The sequence below is a fragment of the Struthio camelus genome, chromosome 1 (genome assembly GCF_040807025.1).
Source record: "Struthio camelus isolate bStrCam1 chromosome 1, bStrCam1.hap1, whole genome shotgun sequence".
Taxonomy (NCBI): Eukaryota; Metazoa; Chordata; class Aves; order Struthioniformes; family Struthionidae; genus Struthio; species Struthio camelus.
This window is the reverse complement of record NC_090942.1, coordinates 157,153,270-157,176,048: the sequence shown is the minus strand read 5'-3', so window position 1 is coordinate 157,176,048 and position 22,779 is coordinate 157,153,270. Positions and strand designations below refer to the sequence as shown.

At 37.0% G+C, this 22,779-nt stretch overlaps 1 protein-coding gene across 8 annotated transcripts in view; it reads left to right on the top strand.

Moving 5' to 3' along the window:
• Positions 1-22,779, top strand: part of ATP11A (ATPase phospholipid transporting 11A) — a 142,787-nt gene that overhangs the window by 47,322 nt on the left and 72,686 nt on the right. For all 8 annotated transcript variants that reach the window (XM_068926809.1, XM_068926847.1, XM_068926840.1 and 5 more), the window contains exon 2: positions 22,613-22,735. In XM_068926809.1, coding sequence (XP_068782910.1) covers positions 22,613-22,735 — 123 coding nt within the window. The remainder of the gene's footprint in view (positions 1-22,612; positions 22,736-22,779) is intronic.

Below are 22,779 nucleotides of genomic sequence, written 5' to 3'. Positions count from 1 at the left end.
GTATTGAAAATGTTGTCTTCCTGTGTCTATTTTTTCCTAGTGAGAAACGTAGCTTTATAAAAGGGGTGGATCTATATGCTAGCATTTGTCACATTAGTGCAACAATGGTGACTCCTTCTTGGATGGTGAACTGTTACTGGTCTGTGACTGGGACTGCCAAAACAGTGTGTGAAATCAACTACAGAGGGATCAAGGCTAGGATTTCAGAAGACTCTGGGAAGTCGCAGCTCTTTCACATTGTACAGCAGTATCTCCTGTTTCGGCTGCAAAAATTCGGACCTGCTTCCTTTCTTCATTTTTAGTTTGAATGTAGTTATGCTACAATTTATGCTTTGGGACAGATTTTCGGTAGTGTATATTCTTTGTCAAGCAGGGGGGCACGTGCGTTCATAGAGCAGAGATGAATTCACTTTTTTTGCCAGACTTTCAAAAAAACCTTTTGTTTTACCGTGAGGAAACCGAATGTCATACAAACCTGATTTCTTCATCCAGAAGTATGCATTTCAAAGCCACTTTTATCTGTAAATCCTGAATGCTTAGAAGCAGAAAAAGAATGCAGATGGTCCTTTATCAGATTAAAGGTTGAATTCATCTCTCTAGTTTACTGTGCTAATGGTTCCCACATCTTGCGGCTAGGTCTTTGCAGCTATCTGAAAGCAAAACATCCCTTTACCTACATGCGCCCTTAGTTGCTGGGAAAAGTGCTGCGCAGCGGTGTGTCTCGGGACCCTTTCGCCTTGGGCCCTGTGGGGCGACTGGAGGCTCCCTTCCTTCTTCAGTTCAGCCGCCCCGCCATCCCTTCCGCCTGTTTTCTTCCTTGTCACTTCCGGCACCACGTTTTAAATTTTAAGCCAAGTATCGGTTTTCTTTTTGCACTTAAAATCTGGGGTCTCATCTCTGTGTGTATGTGTGTGTGCGTGCGTGTGCAGAGACAGCGAGCTGGACGGCGCCCGAGGCTCTCACGCTGAGGAGCAAGGGAGTGGAGGTGGTCACGGCGGGTCTTCCCCAGGTGGCTGTACCCATAGGAGCCCTTCTCGGCGGGGTGGCACGCTTCCCCCCCCCCGGCTCCTTCTGCCCTCTCACCATGAGCAGAGGGGCATGAGGAGCAGCGCCCCTGCTCCGCGCCTGTGGCAGTTTCTGCCCAGGGGCGGGTGGTCTGCGGGGGCGGGGGGGGGTCTGAGAGGCAGCACCTTCCAGAAGGTTCTGGGGGCCGCGCCGGGGTGCGCCGGGGCCCCTCGGCCAGGCCTGGCTTCGGAGGATGGACCGTCGCGTGGACAGAGCAGGACTGCCACGGTAAACGGCTGTTACTTTTCCATCTGCCAAGTGCCAACGGCCTCTGGAGGCCGACGCTGAGTCGGGTGTACGGGGGTCGCACGTGCCTCCTCTCGTCAGCAGCTGAGCCTGTTGCTTGTTCTCCAAAGGCCGTTGACCTGTATGGGCTTTTTCCTTTTTTTCCCCTTTTTTAATAGTTCAAATCATCTAGAATTTTTTTCATCTGTTTTAAGTACAAGGAATAGTATTAGGGAATTTAACGTCCTTACCGTTAGGAAGGATTTTATCAGCTTCAGGATTTTTCTCAGGGAGATGCGTGTACCCTCTCCCTCCCCTTTCTAAGTAGGTCTCGCCTCTTCTGATATACAACCCTCTGCTTGCTGCGTTTTCACTTCTTTCAGCAGTCAGTCTTCTGTTGAGTTTACTTAGAAAATCCCTCTGTGAATAAGTACAGAGTTACTTAGTTCCTTTTCTTTGAACTGGAGAACTTGCAAAACTCACCAGAATAGGTGGTCCAATGCGTATCGACTCCTCTTTCAGGTTCACCAGGACTGTAGACTCTAAATATTTGTCATGAGAGCGTTACTAAATACTAAATGTTTAGCAAACCTAATATTGTATTATTCTTTAAAATATTTAGAAATGCCTAGACTTCCCTCTCGGAGTGGAGATGGCAATAAGGAGGCTGATGTTAAGGTAAGGGAGGAAAAGGGAAAAAAATGCAAAATTTCATCTTGAAACCAAAGTGTGTATTAGCAGATTTTTTTTTTTTAATCCATAAGGTTTCTAACTAGCATTACATCTGAGGAAAATTCCTTCCCATTTGTCCAGTTTCATATCTATGCAGATGTCTTGGAGAAAGTGCAGTGAAAAGCCAGAGATATTATTTGAGAGTTAAAAGGACAACCTTACAGTTGTCTAAGAAAACTTAGAGAAACATATAAACTAATGTTTCGTGTCATGGAACCATGGAATTACTGAGACAGTGTGCCTTAAACTTGCATATAATTGAAATATACCTAAGGCAAGTAGCATCAAAGTTATGAGACTAATTAAATTCGTTTGCAGTCTTTAAATCCAGGTCTGAATATTTTCTAGAGATGTTTTGTATTAGTGTGTTACTATCTGGCATTTAAATACCTTCTGAGTTAAGATCAATCTGTATAATATTTGTTTTTTTTTTAAAGATGTGGCAGTGATAACCTATTCATATGCTTAATATTCATTTATCCAAAATGTTCTCTACGGTGAAATAGTTTCACGCTTTGATATAACCATATGTTTATCCTTGGAAGTACTTCATTCTGTTAAGGAAACAAACTTCTCTTTTGTCCTACCAGCTATTTAAGTGTACATTTTCTCTTTATTCTCGTTCTACAGCTGGGTTGTTTGTAAGTGATGGAGTAACTAATTTTTGTTTAAAAAACATAAAACATGCTTTTGTCACAGAATGGGCAAGATTGACGCTGCTTTAATGACTAACTTGTAAACAAAACTGAAGTGATAGCAGAGTCTTACAAGAGGTGATAATTTTAACGCACACATTATCTTAAAGTGCAGATTTGGACTTTCTGAAACATTTCTTCATTTTCTGAAAACAGTGAGGAATGTGATTTTTAACAGTTTAACAATTTACCAAAATAATTTGTGGATTGGCTTTATTTAACTTCCCACTTTTATCACCAACTTCCCCCTACTTTGAACAATAATTTAGAATATACCCTCAGGCTGGTATTAGATCTGCTAATACTGAAGTATTGAGACCCTTAAAACGGTGAGTAGCTTATTTCTCATAAATATGTGGACACAAATTGTTTTACAGCCTGTTCTCAAAAATACAGTTAACAATTATAACACTTACATAACTTTGGTATCTTAAATTCCATTGGTACACAGATTGGAATTTCCTTCTAGAGCTGTAGTAAACAGGCTTTCATCCCTCCTAATAAAACTTTGCTTTAGAATTTTCTAAAGAATAACTTAAAATGATGATAATGAGGTCAAGCAAGATTACCATGGGCTTGAACGTTACCTGGCAAAGCATGGACTCTCAGATAATACAAGTTCTCTAGCACGGGCTGCTTCATGATGCTTTGTGTCTTCCATCTCCGTTGCCTACCCCACTTTCTTTCACACACACACATTAAAATAAAAGTCTTCCTTCTAAAATTAATCTTATTTCAGCTTCCTGAGTGAGTGGAGAAGAGAGTTGTCTCTAGAGGTGATACTGTGTTTTTTTTTTTTTTCCTTACCCTGGTAAGTAGAGAGGGCTTGTACCCTCTGCATTGCTTTTAATAAATCTGAAGCAAGCAGCTTCATCGGTTGGGCATAAATAACACTGCTGTAGACAAATGGTATTTTTATTGCTTCTTGGTGCGAGTGAAATGTTGTCACTTCACAAGAATAGTCCTTTTGATACTAAACTTACAGATTTGCTGCAAAGTGACTTTTAAGAACGATTACTACAATATAAAACTCAGCAGCTTTCCAAGAAAAATGAAATTTGTACAGGGCCACTAGGTCAGTGTAACTTTTAAATTTGGGACATTGCAGCCTTTATTTTCACTGCATCTCCCAGATCTTTCAGTTATGACTTATCGAATACGTGAAAGCATGGAGTTTGTTATTTCTTACTGATTCCCTGTTAGCAGTCCAATGTTAGCATTGTTCCTTACAAGGACGAACCTTTGCTTTTATTTAATGCTGAGATTTCATTCTCTGGTCTTTTTATGGAGTATATGTGAGGAAAGATGCAAATTTCTGATACGTACTATATAATGTGCATGAGTTATTCAGATTTTAAATATTACAGTTTTTGTTGTTTAATGCAAGACAATGATTAATATATACGAGTGAAATCATGGCTGTTCTTTAACAGTTGGTATTTTGACTCTATTTACAAGGGACAATGAGTCAAGAGAGGATGCTGTGTATCTGGTTGAGGTTTGCACCTACAAACTAGTTCTGTTCAGACCTTCTCTCCAGGGACATTTTTATAGCGTACTGAGGTTAGCATAAAATTAGAGGTGTACTCCTCTAGTTTTTATGATCGTAGGACTTTTGACACTTCTCATTTGGAAAGATTTATGTTAAGAACAAATAAGTTTTGATATAGCTTTCATACTGTCCTCTTATTATTTTGGTAACTATAAATAAATCCGCAGAGATGAACTGTAACTCTGCTTAATGGGTTCCTGTCAGTGTCCTCACAAAAGTATCCAGAAGTTTGAAACTGAAGTGAGTTTTTTTTCCTTCTATAACTTTGCATCCTTAGTCGGAGGAAAAAAAAATAGTTATGTTCTCCACCATTTGAATAGATGTCATCCATAAGGCAGCTCCTTGAAAGTTATAATCTTTATTCTAATTCAAAATAATAGCACATTTAACTCACTTGTGATGGAACTTGCCAGATAATATCCTTTATTCCTTCTGTATCCCAGAACTCATCAAACTGGTGTGAACATGACTTTCCATTATAAAAAAAAAAAAATGTCCGGAGTCATTTCTAGTACACAGTACTCCATTAACTGTAGGCAGTGGTTCAGCGTAAGGAAAATGTTCCAGCTGCCACTGGATAGCCTCTCACATTAGCACATAATCAACTTAACATTAAGAGATAAGGTAAGTAATTATCTCTTACAATCAGAATGCTTACTCCATTTGAGTTCAAATTATAGTATATAACTGACCCCTGAGGAACCATAGGTACTAGAAAAAAATTAACAGGGTAACTGGTAGACTGCTGATCTTTCTCTGCACTAGACTTTAATATATCTAGTATAGTTTAATCTATCTTTAATATATCTGTATCAGCTATCTAGTTGCAAGTGCATGGTTGCTGGAGATGGTAACTGATATTGCTAGCTATGGCAAGGCCTCAAATGAAGTCATATTCTAAAAAGTAATGTAAGTGTGAAAAGATTTTGTTTATTTGAAGTCACAGCTGCTTATTTATAAGATAAGATGGTGGGTTTACTTTTTAATTTGTCTTATATCTGAAAAGAGAAGTCGAGTCAGCATAGCATTTCAAGTGTGCATTGTATTTCCATCTCGTGTGTTGCAAAGAAAATTGGACTGGGAATTGCTAGTTCCAGAGAATAACTTCATATGCAGCCTTCCGGACCATGTTCAGTCTGCAGGTGTTAAATGTAGTTATGCTTTATTTCCAAAATGTTGTCCAGTAGAATACGTTATAAAAATCGTGATAGAGTAATTATTTCTGGAAAGTAAAGGTGAATGACTTTTCTCCATGAAATTATCTATTTTTACTTATGGTTTAAGTCTTCTTATCTTAAGAGGGGAAAAATTGGAAAGTATCAGGAAATAGACAGAAATAACTCCAGTACAACATTGTGCTAGCAACCGTTAGTTTACCAACCAGAGCGCTGACAGTGATTAGCTTATCTCATTTGCAGTAATATTCCTTGTGCTGTCACTTGAGTTTTGGCACTATAATTTTGATATCTTGCCCCGTCTTCTCTGCCTGCAGGACAGCTGATCCTGCCTGTAGGATATGTGTTTTGGATTGTGCAGCATGTAATAAAAACCATTCAGGAACATGCAGATTTTACAAAAGTGATTGTACGCTCTTCTGCAGAAGCCACACATCATTCATTATGACTGCATATTTGTGATATGACTAAAGTAGGTTTTTTATAACTTTCTGTTACTTTATTGCTAATGAAAGTTTTGGGGGAAAAAATAGGTCCAGGTCATTCATTTCTGATTTAATTTGGACTTTATTCTTACTTTTAAAAATTTTTAAATAAGGCAAAGAGTAAAAAAATGCGTGATAGGACAAGTGTCTGCGTGCTCAGGCTTGTGTTTACAAACATACTTATGACTTAAAATTGACCTGATAATCAATTAGCTCCTTTTAAACTGGTTTTAGATATAGCATAGAATTACTTCCCCCAAGTTCATCTAAAAAATTGTAGGTGTTTGCGTGGAAGTTTATGCAACCAATTAGACTCATCTCTGGAAACTGTCAGGTCCAAGCGTCTGCTCAGAGTATGACCAGTTTTAAAGTGCTATTGAACTTTGGTCAGATCAGATTGCTCAATAAATCTGTAATCATTTGAGAAGATCTGTGAATGTGAAAGCATGACTCAAAGTACTGAATCATTGTGATCTTGTATTTTCCATATAAGGAATATCTGGTAAATGTGTTGCAGTATAATATCCAATGTATTGGATATTCAACTTAAACTTCATGTTAATTTGTTTCCTTGACACAGAGATGTAAAAAATACCATGACAACTTAGTTTAAAACTCCTCATTGCTTTTTCTAACCCCGTTTTGCAGCAACTGAACCTTTGCAGTTGTGTTCTTTGTTGCTTGGCCTGCTTCCAGGAATTTTTAGTCAAACAGCAAGAAACAGATTGTTTGGTAGCAGGTGTTGGGGTTCTGGGAATAGGTCAGCTCTTATGCTCAATAAAACTCAATCTTTAGAAAGAAAATCTGTCAGTTGGACTGCTTGCAAAAAATAGTACTAAGACAGGGAATAATTTATTGAAATTATTTTTCTCTGCTTTTGTAGCAGCTCTGCTTCTTTCAATTTTTTAAATATGTATATAAAATTTAAATACAACAGAATATTGCAAAAGGAAAAAATACATGAAATGGATCATTTTCCCCTTTCATGATTACCTGCATGTTTCAATTTGTGGGTTCTTTAGCGTGTCATATGCAGCACATTAAAACAGATAACCCTAACAAATCTTTCTGGATTCAAGATTGTTTTTTTGGTAGTTGTTCAATTGAAGGAATGCTTCTCAGATATCTTACTTCTTTTTAAAGGTGAAGGTAAACTGGCTTAGAGAAGATCTATAAGCGTGGTTCTCTGCTTGGTTCTTTAAGGGCCCATAGGGCCTGTCATATCTTCAAGTATATACATTCTTTTTCAAGTTCAGTAATGAAAGAAGGTCATTCCTGCCAGCGTGTCCTTTGTATTGTGAGTCGACTTACTTATAGTAGGGGTTCCCAATGTGTGGGGCATGGGAGATGGCCAGCCTTCTGTAAGATACTCTTGGCTAGTGTTGGTTTCCTTTACGATCTCCTATTCAGAAGAAATGTTTTAAGTCTCTCTCTGTCCTTGCTCTCTTTCTCCTTCTGTCCTCTCTCTCTCTGTCTGTCCTCTCTCTGTCTCTATCCTCTCTCTTTAATTATTTATTTGTTTGTTTATTTTTATTAGCAAAGGGAAAGAATGGCAAAAGGAAGCATCAGCCTTTACAGTTCGAGAAAGATTTCTTTAGGGAGTTGTTCATTAACTCTTTTAAGATGCAAGTTAATGGTGTGAGGTACATCTATCTGGGGAGAAGAGGGGGGATTTCTTAGGTTGCTAGAGCCCCTAGAGAGAGAGTTTTATGGCAAGAAGAGACCATCCTATCACAAGCTTTTGAGAGGGTGATATGTTGTAATTGCTGGACTTCATCCCTCGCCACATCAGAGAAATCACAGCAGCAAATCAAAGCCCAGAAGTAAGTGCCTTCTAATGCATTGTTATGTATGTTTTTGCTGTTGAATAGAAACCTGCTACTTCAAAAAGTTGTTTAACCTTTTCTGTATCACTGAATAACAGAGACATGTGGAGATTGAGATTACGTTTATCGTCTCGTCCCAGACAAGACCGCTCTGCCTTTTTGATAAAATAATTGCAGCTCAGAATATATTAATCTCGGTGTACAGTAAAGGTCTAGGCTGGATAAAAAAAAAATCTTTCTTTAACAATATCTTGATTTTCCTGGATGAAGAACATGGAACAGCTTTTATATAGTAAAGTTCAATATGGGCGTTTCTTCATCCATACATAGATAAAATGAGGTACACGGAGCATGAAAAGCTTTCAAAAGCGTGTTCCCTATGTTGTATGATTATATTGGCACCAATCACATGACATTATTCAGGAGCTTGCTTGCTGAGCTGTAGATGAATGCTACAGTGTGTGATTTATATTTTGAAGTGGGAAGTAGCCACAGTTTCTGCTAAAATAAAATAAGTCATTTGTATCTAAACTTCTAGCATGAGTAAGACTGTTATCCTTTATGCTTTGAATGCCTGTTCCCAGTTAAGGACTATCTATCTACTGACTTCAGTCAGCCTCACCGTTTTGGTGAGTCTCGCTCGGGTCCTGATTTCACAGCAAAGCTTTGGTGACGCCCCGGAAAATGTTTAACACTATAGTGACACAGATTACACGTGTAGCCAGAATGCAAGAAGGTAAAGTCTGAGTATGCCTATACACTTTGCAAGTAGATTGTGAAGAAATGTAATGAAGGTTGCCCCTTTACAACGTAGAGGGCTATTGAAACGTTTTTTGACTAAGCTGCATGTTCCAAAATGGGGAAAAAGGAGGAGGAAGGAGGATTCTACCACATACACAATAATAAGAAAAAAAGACTCCTTTGTCATCCTGCTTTGGTAAGTAAATAGAAGACTTTTGAGAAGTTTGATCTAGACTAGCTCACTGCTGTGTCTTTCCTACTAAATAAAAAAAACAGAATTTGTGACAGTATTACAGGATCTGAGGGGAAATAAAAGAGGCAATCAGGTAGAAAGATTGCTTAGTTGAGCTGTTCATAGCTTGACCCGTGGACACTGATAACAGCTTGATAAAACCTCATCTTATTTACAACTCTTGGAACCCATGTCATGATATGCATCATTCAGTCTTGTCTGTGAGGTTTGTGTTTTCGTTTTTCCAAAGAGTCTCAGAATAGCTGAGGTTGGAGGGGACCTCCGGAGATCAGCTAGTCAAGCTCTCCTGCTCCAGCATGGTCGCCTAGTGTAGGCTGCCCAGGACCATGTCCAGTCATGTGTTGAATATCTCCAAGGATGGAGACTTGACAGCCTCTCTGGGCAAACTGTCCCAGTGTTGTACCAGCCTCACAGTAAAAAGGCTTTTCTTTGTGTTTAAATGGGGTTTCTACTATTTCAATTTTTGATCCTTGCCTCTTTGTCATTTCCCTTGGCACTCCTGAGAAGAGTCTGGTTCCATCTTTTTACTCCCCCCATTAGGTATTCGTACACTTTGATAAGATCCCCCCTGATCTGCCTTCTCTTCTGTCCCTTTTATTTCTCTTGAACGGTCCCATTTTTCTCAGTTGCTTGTATGCCAGATGCTCGGATCCCTTTTTTTATCTTTGTGGCCTTTCTCTGGGCTCTCTCACATATGCCCATGTCTCCCTTTTACTGGGGAGCTCAGAACTGGACCCAGCACTCCAGATATGGCTTCACCATGGCTTCACCTCCCTCAGTCTGCCGGTGACGCTCTTCACAGGGCAACCCAGGAGGCTGCTGGCTGCCTTTGCCTCAAGGGCTCATTGCTGGCTCATGTTCAACCTGTTGGTTGTCCACCAGGAATCCTAGGTCCTTTTCTGCAAAGCTACTTTCCAGCCAGTTGGCCCCTGGTCTGTACTGATGCAAAGGGGGATTATTCTTCCACAGGTGCAGGACTTTGCATTTCCATTTGCCTAATTTCGTAAGGTTCCTGTCAGCCCATTTCTCCAGCCTGTTAAGGTCCGTCTAAATGGCACCCCAGTCGTCTGCAGTATCAGCCACTTTTCTGTCATCTGCAGACTTGCTGAGCGTGTCCTCTCTCCCTTCATCCAGTTTGTTTATAGCACTTCAGTAAAAGCTGGCTACAGGTAAAAAATTAAGTTCCAGTTGCCTGTAACTCTTAGTTTTTAAATAATCACAACTCTGTCAAAATTATTGAGAATTTCAGATACTCAGCAGTTCTAAACATCAGGCCAAGCCTTAACTTTCAGATAGTTTCATTTTCCTTTCTCTCCCTTCCACAAATAAGTAACAGTTTCAGTTTTCAAAATCTGAATTTAGGAAGTAACGAACATATGATTATTTTCTTTTAATATTTTAGCAGTATGCAAGATATGAGACTTTGAGGCAAATATCTTAGGTATCAAAGACAAAAATGTTCTTTCTCTGTGAATAAATCAATGTACTGCAGATGCTACATGTATTGAAAATGAATGCTGCAGTTACATCTGCAATTAAACTTGGGGATCTGTGTGTTCTTCATGGCGGTTTTTCAGTGTCCAGTAGAATATGTATTGACACCTTCCTGTCTAAACAAGAAGTTGAAAGATATCAAACTGGCTCCAGTTTGATAGTTTTGATCAAGAAGTACTCAGTGAGCTGGAGCTTGACTGCAAGTGTGTTGGGCACACAGTATCTATGTTGACCATGCTATGAATTTCCTGGCTATCATTGATATTATTATTACTATTTGATAAGTATGGACTATACAATTATGTTGACCAGCCATTGCTGATTAACATCCAGTAATGTATGATGATTAAATATATATTGAAACAAGAATTTTTAAGTGTTCCTCAGTTATGTCAAGAAAAGTTCCCTCTGTGAATTGCTGGTGATATTTTGTTTTAAACTTAACCCAATTCCCACCAAACTATTTAAGATGGTAAAAACTGACATTCCCTCCTTGATTTCCTGTGTCTTGGCTTGGTGTATTGTAATTTTCAGTGATAGATTAGTTAGATACTGGAATTTCTCTGAATGTGATTGCCAAAGAGTTTAGTTACTGAAATCCCTTTCCCTAGGTTTGACTATTAAGCACTGGCTGTTTTGACTTCCAAAGTTTCCTATTTAATTATCTGGATAATACATGTTTGATGTTCTGAAAAAGATTCAGATTTCTATAGGTATCCGTATTCTGGGCTCTTAAGACTTTTTTGAATATCTAACTTTTAAAATACAAGTAATAGTAGAAACTATTATTAGTAAACTGTTAAAGTTTACTTTTAAAAATATTTGACTGGTTACCATGGCAGTGTTGGTTCTTGAAATAAATCTTTTGATGTTTCTAAATGTAATATATTGTGAAATATTTATTGTACTTCATTTTGTTTAATTGCAAATGGTTACACATCTGTTCCTTGAGAGTGAAAGTAAATATTATTTTAAAGCTTGGTACGTCAAAGGAATTGTCAAATAATATTTTATCTTGATGGATTTCTCATTCCTTAAGTGCAGCGGAAACAAAATCTATTCCAAAAATTTTGTTATTATTGGTTGGTGTAATAAAGCTTTTTATGCATTAGGAGTAAGTTTATTCATACTCCTGACATTAACACTCAAAGGTGATGAAGATCCTTCATGACCATGCCATTTGCTAAGTTTAAAATTCTTGCTTTTCCTCAGTATAGTTTTCATCTGAAGTCAGATTTATGATCCTGAGGCCTTCTAGTTTGAGATAATTTAGAAGATCTTCATAAATACACAGAGGGTTCAGGCAGGCCCTTTTATCATCAGCACCTGTATAACGGTAGGCAAAACTGCAAAATATAATTTGTGAGCTGGTACTTGAATCTGCACATGAGCTTTTGGCTAAAGTACTTCAGCATATGGCATTACTTTGCAGTATTAAAAGAACTAATAGATTATATTCTTTTATTAGTGTTAGAGTTGTACTGAAATGCTGTCGTATAATTATGCAAGTCTGAAGTTTGTTGAAACTCAAGTCAGTTTTCAATCAGCTCCAAATAAATGTTTCACTAATCGATCCTCTCTGATACCAAAGCAGACTTGTGTCTGTGTGTGTTAGCATTCACCAAACTGAATTTACATGACAGGGAGTTTGGTGTCTGTCAGTGCACAGTAAAAAGTAAGGAGATGCAGGAAAATATTAAGTAGCTTCTAACGATATATTATTAATCACTTACCATTCTGAACAGCCAAATTATTTTAGAGCTATAAATACAGGATTTTGTTCAAGATGAAGTATAGTTTTGCTGGGATTAATGTGACTATTTTTAATAGCTCTCGAAAACAATCACATACAAGTCAAAGTGAGGTATATAATTTGTAGTTGACACTGCAGTGGATATGGCAAAATGTAATTACCCATAGTAGAATTTGACCCTAATATTGTCATTTTGACTAATGCAAGGGTCTCCAGGCTGTGGACAGACATACCAGGAATGCAGCACAAACTTGTCATTTGTATCTTTTCTATGGGTGGTATGTTGGCTGATAAAATCTGGCAGCTCTTAGCCTGAGGAATAACTTGGGGGCTGGATCAAGGGGAAACAATCTTTGTTTTAAACTTTGTCAAAAATGACACCTGTCCAAAAGAAAACCAGTGCTGATTTTGCAGGGGATTTAGGTTTATCATTATAGGCGTAGGAAACTAACAGGTACTACATCAGTCATACCACTTCCTACAGCACCCATGCGATGGTTTGCTTTCTCTCTCTTGTTTGTCTTTGGATATTTGCATCTGATGAGGTTCCAGCTCAGGTTAGTGTAGCTACCAACATACAGTGAAAAGCTGCGGCTCAGGTGATCGCCCCCAAAAGAGGCTTATTGCAGTGATGTGTTGCAACAAACGGTATATGGTAAAAAAAAAGAACAACTTTGCTAATTAGTAAGCCTTTTCGACAAGACAAATTATTTCAGTAACTTCAATGACAACACTTCCAGTAGTGTTTCTGTGCATTGAATTTTATAAATATGGTGCCAACTGTAATAAGAACATTTATATTTTGGTGTCCACTTTAGACACCTCTAATACTTAGAATATGTATACTTTATTGCATGCTATTGAGACATTATCCCAAAATTGGCATAATGTTTTATAATCTGAATTCTGACAGCTTGGCTTAACAAGATAAAACTCAACTTACTAATAAATTCTGAGATGTGATGGTGTATTGTCAGTCCAAGGTGGATGTGCTTTCACATAATTATTATCTATGTGGCAAAGAAAAGTGTTAAGTTAAGAAACTGTAGTTCAGAATCTGCTAAATATAAATATGTATATATAGAGACATAGATGCAAATATATCTACAATAAATGCTTTGGTGAATTTGCAGTATAAATATATAACATAAGGACTAAAGCCGTAGATTATTTCAGAGTGAACAATATGCAACAACATTTGGATGTTCTTTGGTGATAGCTGTCTGACTCAGTGGCCTGAAGACTTCTAAGAAAATCTTACAAATTGTTAAATTTGTTATAATATATGCTGATATCACAGAATATTCCCACCTTCTCTCTGCTAGAATTGAAGTGTCACTAGCTGGGTAGCTATTTAGGAATGAACATCCTTTTTGACTGTGTTATCAGTGACAGCAGTGAGTAATTACCACTTGCAGTAAACTTATGAGACTTGAGTGAGGCCTTCCAGTACTTTCTGATAACCAATGTAAGTCGACGTGAGCCTATCTGCAAAATGATTGTGAAAAGCCTGTGGGCAATATGGTTGTGAAGAAAAGAGTAGATTGCTGTAACATGGGTTGGAGGGAAACTTTAAAATACCGAGCTGGTTCACATAGTGGTTTTGGCATACCAGCATTCAAGCTCATGGTCTTATGTAGCAACAAAATCTCGAAAAGCTTCCGATCAAAAGATCATGTCTATTTGTAAAGGTTTACAAGGAAAGAGGATGATGTTTCCTTGAGGGAAAACTAGTACATTTCTCTAGTGGAAGGTGGGAATAGAGAGGCTTCTTGATCAGCAGATATGTCAATAGGCTGCAGAGGGCAATAGGTACTGTGTACGTTTTTGTCCATGGCTCACCTGAACAGTTAAGAAACCAGCTAACATAGAGGTGAGACATGTATTAAATGTAAAAAAGTATATGAAAACCCATGTCTTTTAACTGTCTTTGTTTTGGAAACCTGGCCAGAACTTTGACTCCACTCCTTGCTTCTCTCTTTTCTGTTGGAATAAAATCATAGTAGGATTTTGGTCTGAGGATTTCACAGGACTGCCTCCATGTTGCTGGTAGTGTAGGTACCGTACAAAAATACTATGATTTGTTTTGTGCTTGCTTAAATGAAAGTTGACACAGTTATTTGCCGAAGAGTGTCACTTCAAAGGGTTTTTGAACAGAAGCTTGGTGAATATATTGAATACGGGCTCATTATTTGCTGAAATCAAATAATGCAGAGGATTTTGTCACTTTCTGGCCAACTCTAATCACATCTATGCGAAGGCTGATGCTGGGGTAATTTACTGCTATAAATTTGAAGTGTGAATTACAATATGACCCTCCTTCAACAATCCGAAGCTACTGTAAGAACACTTCTTATGAATGAATTTTAGTTGTATCTAATTTCATGAATATTTGTCCCCATATGCATTTGAAAAGGTTGATGCCATTATTTTTGCTATTTTTTCTTAATCATTTAGTATTTCCACATAAAAGAAAATGAAGAGTTTGGTGTATCTAGGGATTTGTTACTTATTTTTGAATGAGCATATTCTGCTGCTTACCTCCCTCCATCCTCTTTGTTTCTTTAAAATCTATGTCCTGCAAAAATAGCAACTTTTAAAAATTTCAGTTAGAAAGCTAACTTAAATTTTTGTTCTTTCTTTCCAAGCTTTTTTGATGAATTATTGGAAATAAAATTATTTCCTCGCAAAGAGAAGGCTAAAGTAACTTGCACTCTGAAGTATCTGTAAAGCTGTCTGAGCTTGGCCAGCAGTGAAGTGTAATTCTTAGTGCCACTTAGTTGTCTTGCAAGAAATAAACTTGTTGCCTTCAAGCTTCTTTTAGCACCAAGCGAAGCTGCAGATTTTCTTCTCATACTCAAATTTCAGCTGTTGGTCTGGAGATACTTAGATACAAACTTTGTTTATAATTAATTTAAGTACCAAGGCTGCCAAGTGTTGGGCATCTCATATGACACTTGTCCCTTCTAGCTTCTCTTATCACTTCTACTCACAGCGTAGTTTGTTTCTCATCTGCCTTTCTAATTGCAAGACAGACATTTGAAAGGATTTCCATGTAGCAGTTCTTGGCTGGTGCTGGGGAGACATACGGGGAGACACAGCGTCTCCCTACTCTATTATATCCTGCTGATATATGGGCAGCGAGGAGCAAAATGTGGGACAATCATTACAGTGGGAAAAATAAAAGAAGTGAAACAAAAGCATTTTCCCAGCTGTCTGGTAATTCACGTGTTTTGCATATCTACCTTTTTGCCATCACCCCAGCGTTTCCTTGAAAGACGTTCAAGATCAGATCACAACTTTTCATGGAAGTAAAGAGGAAAAACGCAGAGAAGATTTTCTCTTGCTCATCACAAGTATCACAAATAGCTACATCTAATGGGCCGGAGTAAGACTTCGATGCATGTTAGCAGTATTGGGAGTTTAAACTGCATATTTGTGAGTGATCTTTATCTTGTGTGAATAACTTAGGTAAGTTTTTATGTATTGGAAACAAGGAATTACTTTTAACCCTTTTTAAGAGGACCACAGATCACTGCTTTTTCAGCCATCAAGTTGGATGGGTCAACCAATCAAGTATATATTACATGGAATTCAATTAAATGTGACATTTTAAACTGCAGATCAAATGAAGTGCTATTTTAGAACTGTACAAGCTGATACAATGTGATTTGAATATAGAAAGACTAGGATATCTTCAGAAACCGTTTATGCTGAGTATGTTACTCAAGGAGTCATGATCTGGAAAGTTGAGATAAATATATATTAAGTACATTTTCAGCCATGTTAGGTATTTTACAAGAAGTGGAATATTTGCTTTTGCATCAGAACATTTGTTCTACTTGGTGTGCATTACAAAACTTTATGTGATTCCATAATCATATTTCTTCATTTCCTCTTCCAAACTTTGAGTAATGTCACAAAACTTTATGCAGCTTGTGGCTATGAAGCCATTCCCCTTCTACCCGCACACACAAGAGAACCTCGCAGGAGGTGGGTAGTGGGTGTCTATACCAGAAGGAAGCATCAGAAAAATAAAATTCACCGAATGCTATAGGTATGGCTTGGTTAGGTAATTTACTCATAGAGTTAGCACCGCTTTTTGTAGTTAAGACTTACCAGTCTTTATTTCTAATCACATCCCTTAACCTGAGATTCATAAATAGAATAGCCTCACTGAAGGCAGAGAATGCTTATTCTCTTTTCCTTCCTCTCCTTCCACATATAATAATGCCCAGCATTGTGTGGTTTGTAGGCAATGGCATTTGGGAGAGTTTTATTTTCAAGTATTATATCTGACTAATGTTATCATGTACGGGTTTAAGATATGTTGCTGAAAAGAAATCTAGTAGTAAATACTCTGTAGCAATGATATAATGCAACAGATCCCAAGATATTGCCATCCCATGATGTCTCCCATAGGGAATGTGTTAATTCTGTCATAGGTATTTCTTAATGTCACAGAGGGAGTTTCTGTGGGAGGAGATCTGTTTTTTTTTGTTGTTGTTTTTTTGTGATTGCCTCTGAAGATCTGCTTTTAGTACCCTATTAACTTAGTAATTTAACAGCAAAGTCTGCATGCTATCTACTCATGCTGTCTCTATGGCTTATATAAAGATACATACAATTAGTTGTTTACATACTGTTTACAGTACCCAATATTGAGGTAATCCTTTTTGAGATGATAAAACCTGATATGAAATTTATCTGGTAAATATGTATTTGAATTATTTTATAAGTGCCCTTCTGTATTATATGAAACACACACAAAAGCAACAGCTTTTAAAGTTATGTTTATTCTTTGTTCTGAGCTTGGTTCATCCATTCAGAGGGCTAATATAGTGCTATGATGAACAAAACTTAAACGTTATTCAGTGCTCTGTATAGGTCTTAGTGAGTTTGCCAAGTATTTAAGATCTTGCTAAGATCCTTTAAATGAACATGAATTTCACCCTGTATTTCCACAGAGAAATACATGCAAATTCATGAGATTTTATGCAAAGTGTGTTATTTCAATCATTAATCTGTTTTACTTGCTAGCAGTTGCTAGTAATAATTCTTAGAGGAAACGTAGATTTATTCTACAGAGATAAAATCGGTTTTATAAAATTTACAGGGTTCTTCTTCTTTTTTACAATTTATAGATCAGATCTAACTTTAAAAGCACTGTGGATTTGATTGGATTCATAAATGTTAGATCAAATTACGCATTGCCCCATTGTTCCATAGGGAAGTTGGTTGCAGGTTTACCTGCAAGATGCTGCTGAATCAAATGTAAAAGAACAGGTTCTCAGTACCTCAGTACCTGTGACACATAGATGAGGTTATATGATCTCGTGGTTTGGTAAATGGTATGTGATAAATAAGGCAACGTACTTAAGATGTTAGAAATGAGAATGAGTTCTGATTTTCCATTTTAATGAATTACAGCTTCTTAAGATACTGAATTCTTTTTTCCTCTCTGCTGAATGAAAAATTAAAAACTAAGGGCATCTTGTAGTGCAGGCCTGCAGTAAAATAGCCAGTTAGATAAGAGCAAAATATTTTTCATGCAAAAGCTTTTAAATCTGTGCAACTTTAGGACTTTGTGCAGATTTTGGGTGATAATAACTTGTCAGTATCTGTTTTCCTAATACTCTTAAGTGATTGAGCAGCTGTGTTTTGTGTGCAATTTTATCAAGTGTTAATTGCTTTGCTGAGATGAAGCGTTTTATTGAAACACCAGTCTGTTGCCGAACCCTGCCTCCAACAGTGCAAAGTATATTTATGTGAATGAACCTTAGTTATAGCCTGACTGAGCAAGATTACAACTGATTCTGAGAATTTTTTACTAGCCAATTTAGAGTAAGTGTGTGCCATCTGTTTGCTACTCTTCTGACATACACGTTCTTCCTGAGAAAGCATTTAGCAAAAAAGTATAAGATAATATTTTATCATATGTATTTCCAGCCTGCCCAGTGCAGATTTAGCTGAATTTTCAGCTGTACTTAATGTGTATTAACGTATTCTGGTAGTGTTTTTATTTACATTATTTGAAGAGAGAATATAATTTTGAATCTAAGATTGTTGCTACTAGTTTTGCCCAAACTGATGTTTTAAATGGAGAGTCAGTAAATGTCATTGAGCGTTTCCACTGATTTCCCAAACTGCAAGTCAAATCACTTTCCTAAAAATACTTGGAAAGACTTGGTCAGTTACTTTTCAAAGACCTACCCACCATAATGACAACCCTGGTTTGTACGCCCCGTTTTTCGTTAATGGGCTAAAAACAGCTTTGGGAAGAAGGAATTAAAATAAAATGCAAAGAACAATTTGGTTGGCTATTCTTGATCACATTGCATTTGTTTTTCTATGAGAAGTTACAGGACCATTTTCAAATTGACCACAGAGAGCACTCTTGTAAAAGACTGAAAAACTGCTAGTATCTCCCTACCATCCTTTCCTTGTCACCTGTTGAATGACAATATTTTATCTCTTCAGATAAGATATTTTTATTTAAATTGAATTTAGATAAAAATTAGCAGAATAACATGGAGGTGAATCTGAAGCTAATTTCAGTTTAATTTTTAAAAACTGAAAAGTAAGATGTATGAATATTTGGTGTTTTCTCCTGAAGACAAACATTTATTGAGATATAATCTTCTTCAGTTTCCCTATTTAATATTATGTAAAGATGACTTAGCCTTTTGCTGGTCTTTGGTTTCTGTACTGCTGACCCTGCTCGAAGGAGTAAAACTAGGTAATGTATCTTCATTGATGTGCCAATGAAACTAGGTCTCAGTACATTGAGCTTTATACTATTAATAGAAACAGATAATGCTAAGGTTTATTTATGGTTTATTGGATTTATTCTTAATGGGCTTAAGTAATAGCACTTAAAAAAAAAAAGGAAGAAAAGAAAAAGGGAAAGAAAAAACCCTTGTGAGCACAGTTCATTGTACCAGCCACAGCGTCCGATTCCTTTTTTCAATTGCTCTGGAGTCATTCTGTAAACGATCTTTCACGTACGATACCTGAACATTTAAAGAATTGTTTGTTCAAAGTGTTTGCCTTTGTAGGCTGGCGCTACCAGCTATTAAAATGTTGTGCTTTGATTTCCTTAAGTGGCATGCATCGTGACTTACAGTGCTATTTTGCCAAAAGCATCTTCTTCCAATTGGTAGAAGTGAGTTCCTTTGTGATCTTACTGAATAATGCATGATACTTCTTCTTGTATTGCAGTTTTACCTCACTGAACAATATAGCCTCGCTCTTCCTGCTAAAATTTACGCTTGGACTGTGACTTTCGGGGTTTTGAAGTTTTTATGTCGACTTCTTGAATTAGATTAATAAAGTATGTTAGTTTACTATTCTCTGTTAACACATTGAAAAATAAAAAAAATTCTGTGTTAGCAGATAGCTAAAATCAAGGCACAGTTATATTACTGTCCTTTATGGTGATTTTAACAATTTAAAGTAAGAGTAGATTTGATTGAGCTAGCAGAAGACTTTGACTTGATCTTATATCCCTATTTAAAGTAAATTTTATGGAACTTTTCATTTGGCCTACAGATTTTGGACTGTGACATTAAGTTGGTTTACTTAGTGTTACTACAGTACTCTAGGGGCATCAAACCTTTAAAAGGTTGGCGGTAATATAGGAGAATACTGTGTAAAGAGCTCTGTCCTTTATTCTTCCAAGGCTGATAAATAATTTCACAGAGGAATGTTTTAACTGTCATGATAAAGGTCAGTTTAAACTGGGAAATTAAAAAAATGCTTATTTGAACTAATAATGTCCTCGCCAAGTTGCTTACATTGGTTCACTATAAATGTAGGAAATAAATTGTCAGGTCGGATGTGTGTAGAGGGAAGGAGAAGCTGAGTGATTTGTTCTTGATATGCAAAGATTTGGGTACTCATTTCCTGTTTGCCCATATGTACGACCCTTATGCAGTTGTCTCTGAACTCAGGCACTTGCCTCTATTAGGAATAATCTTCATGTTGCTTGTATGTCTGAAATGTCCTTCTTAACAGAAAAATGAATAAGTATATTGTTCAATCTAATCTGCCACTCAGGAACATCTCTCAGTCTCTTCCATTTCCAGGAGAATTATTTGGCACAAGCATCAGTAAACCATTTGTGTGCCTTATGCGTTCAAGTATATTGGAAAGGTAAAATGTGTTCTATGCCAGTAGAATGATAAAGGATACCAGGTTTTGTTCCTGCCATAGGAAGAGGAAGGTAGAATATAGAAACTTTTTCACTGCAATTTACTTCCTTCCAAAATGCTTTGATTTGCTGCAAGTCAACCCTATGTAGTCTTCAGAAGTGGTTTTCAGAAGTGGCCTGAACAGTTAGAATAGCAGTCTGCTTTTGAACTGTAACAAGTCAAATTAGAGCTACAGAAGGCGTTTTCTGGCTGGAAAATTAGGCTACTTTTAAACTCACTTGCATTCTGCTTTCAGGTCTACGCTGCAGGGACCTGGTATCAGAGAAATGTTGTATATGCACTCCCACTGCGGTCAATAATAGTTAAGGAGTTTAACACAAGCTGTGACTAGGCCATTGATTTATCTTAAGAATGGCTATTGTTTTTTACTTCTTTTATAGGCAACTTGTCTTAGTATCATGTTTCTTAAGGTGCTCTTCTTACGGGTCTTAGATTGGAACGGTTTAAAAAAAAGCTCTTTTTACCTTTATTCTTAATTTTATTTTTAGTTATATATTTTTGATCTTTGGTAGCTTCTGACCCTTTGGAAGCTATCTTTAGGTAGCTTCTAACCTTTGTTTTTCTGTAATGTGCAAGAATTAATAATAATTTAGGTTTCTTTTGAACTAGTTTTAGAACACATGTAGGACAGCAAAGGTTGCTTTTGTTTAAGCCTCTTACTGCATTTTATATTTCACTTCGTGACTATTCAGCTGTTCTGTGGTTAATAATCTGAGTTCAAAAGATTTTCTTTTTATATTTTTGAAGTTTCATTTTTTTTCTAAAGAAAGCCATTCAGATCACATAGGTAATTGCTTTATAAGCATAACTGCTCCAGGAGTTCAGGATATTATGAGACTTTATTAACATAATTTATGTCAGAAGTTTCTTCTTGGCATATGTGTTGCACTTAAGACAATGGAATAATCATAGAGAAGTGAACCAATGAAGGCAGTACTAGGGTGAATTTTTTTGACTTATTTTAGGCTTAATGGCTATGTCTGTACTAGTAAAGTAAATGTGCTCTGAACTATTGGCAGTGGGACCGACTAGAAAAGAAGAGACAGCGTCCATATGATCAAACTCTTATTGTCAAGAACTGTTCAGCTACATCCAGCTGCTTTGAGGAGTGATGCTTTGGCTATGCTAACTACCAAACTGCTCCTAGTAATTGGTTGGTATTAGCTCGCTAGAAAGCATTCTGACAGTTCACCCAGAGAGACAATCGAGCACCAATGCCCAGGAGCGCTCTCAGGAAGCATTTAATATACTAAATAGATGTTGCCATTCAGGATGAAGAAAAGAGGCTTCCATCTAATATGCTTAATGGAAGTATATGTAAATGCAAAGTTACAGTACAAGGAATGTTTTACTGTTTAAATTGATTACACATTTAAATACTTAATTTGCTTATAAAACTCCAAACTTGACCTAATAATGATGTTAAAATAATGAGCTGATGCCTGAATTTTCCAATGTCTGGGACAAGATATTAGAAATGCATACTGTACTTCAGTAACAGTTTTCATATTATAGATGGGAATGAGTAAAACTGTCTACTAAGGGATGAACCTTTTGTAATGCAAGTACCTAAAAAAATATACCACAATATATCACAGTGCTAAAGAAACGCATTAATCCTTTTGTTTATGTGCAAATGGTTTTCTGCGGTGAATTCTACAATTTTACAGTGAATTGAAAACATGCAAGTGCTGATTTTAGACAAGCTATAGATGTAGAGATATTTTGAGATGCGAATATATGAACATTTCAGTTTGGCTCATCTCCTTTCTTCTAGTTGCAGACACAGCTTTCATTAAATAGCAAAAGATTTGAGCTGACAAGCTAAGTCTTCTACTGGCAATCTATGATCACCTGAACTTGCTTGGTTTCTGGGAAAATCGTTATTACTAGTGTTTCAGAGAACACAGGGTTTCTCTTTAGAAACAGAAACACTTTGCTGCAAGTGAAAAATGGAGTTATGACTGGCCAATTTTAAAAATGAAATTGTACTTATCAATCACACGTAAAATACTTTTTAAAATTAACACTGATTTTTATCAGTGGTGAAATGCATAGTGACCACATAAATGCTTAATAAAAATCTAATTTGACTGAAAAAATCTTAAACTATTCTTTTTCAGTAGTGAAACTAACAAGTCAATCGTACTTTTCATGGATGCTCCTTTGTTACCTTAAAGGAAAGTGCTATTCAGTGCAATTAAGGCAGAATTTTGACAGTTAACTTATATTTGTGTGTTTTAGTGTTCTTGAGGAGATTATTTATAGAGATGTAGGGGTAGTACATTGATGGCTATGTAGGCACTGATGATCAGGGACATGACTGGATAGTTCAGGCTGTGACTCATCTTCTTGCAGAAATACTGAGTGAACTGAGATGACACCTTTTTTTCTTCCTCATAGTGCGCTGGAGAAGAGAATTGGGTGGACAGTCGGACTATTTATGTTGGGCACCGTGAACCACCTCCAGGCACTGAAGCATACATTCCACAGAGATACCCAGATAACCGAATAGTCTCATCAAAGGTAGTTGTGTTTCTTTCATTCATTTACATAAACCAGCTTATATT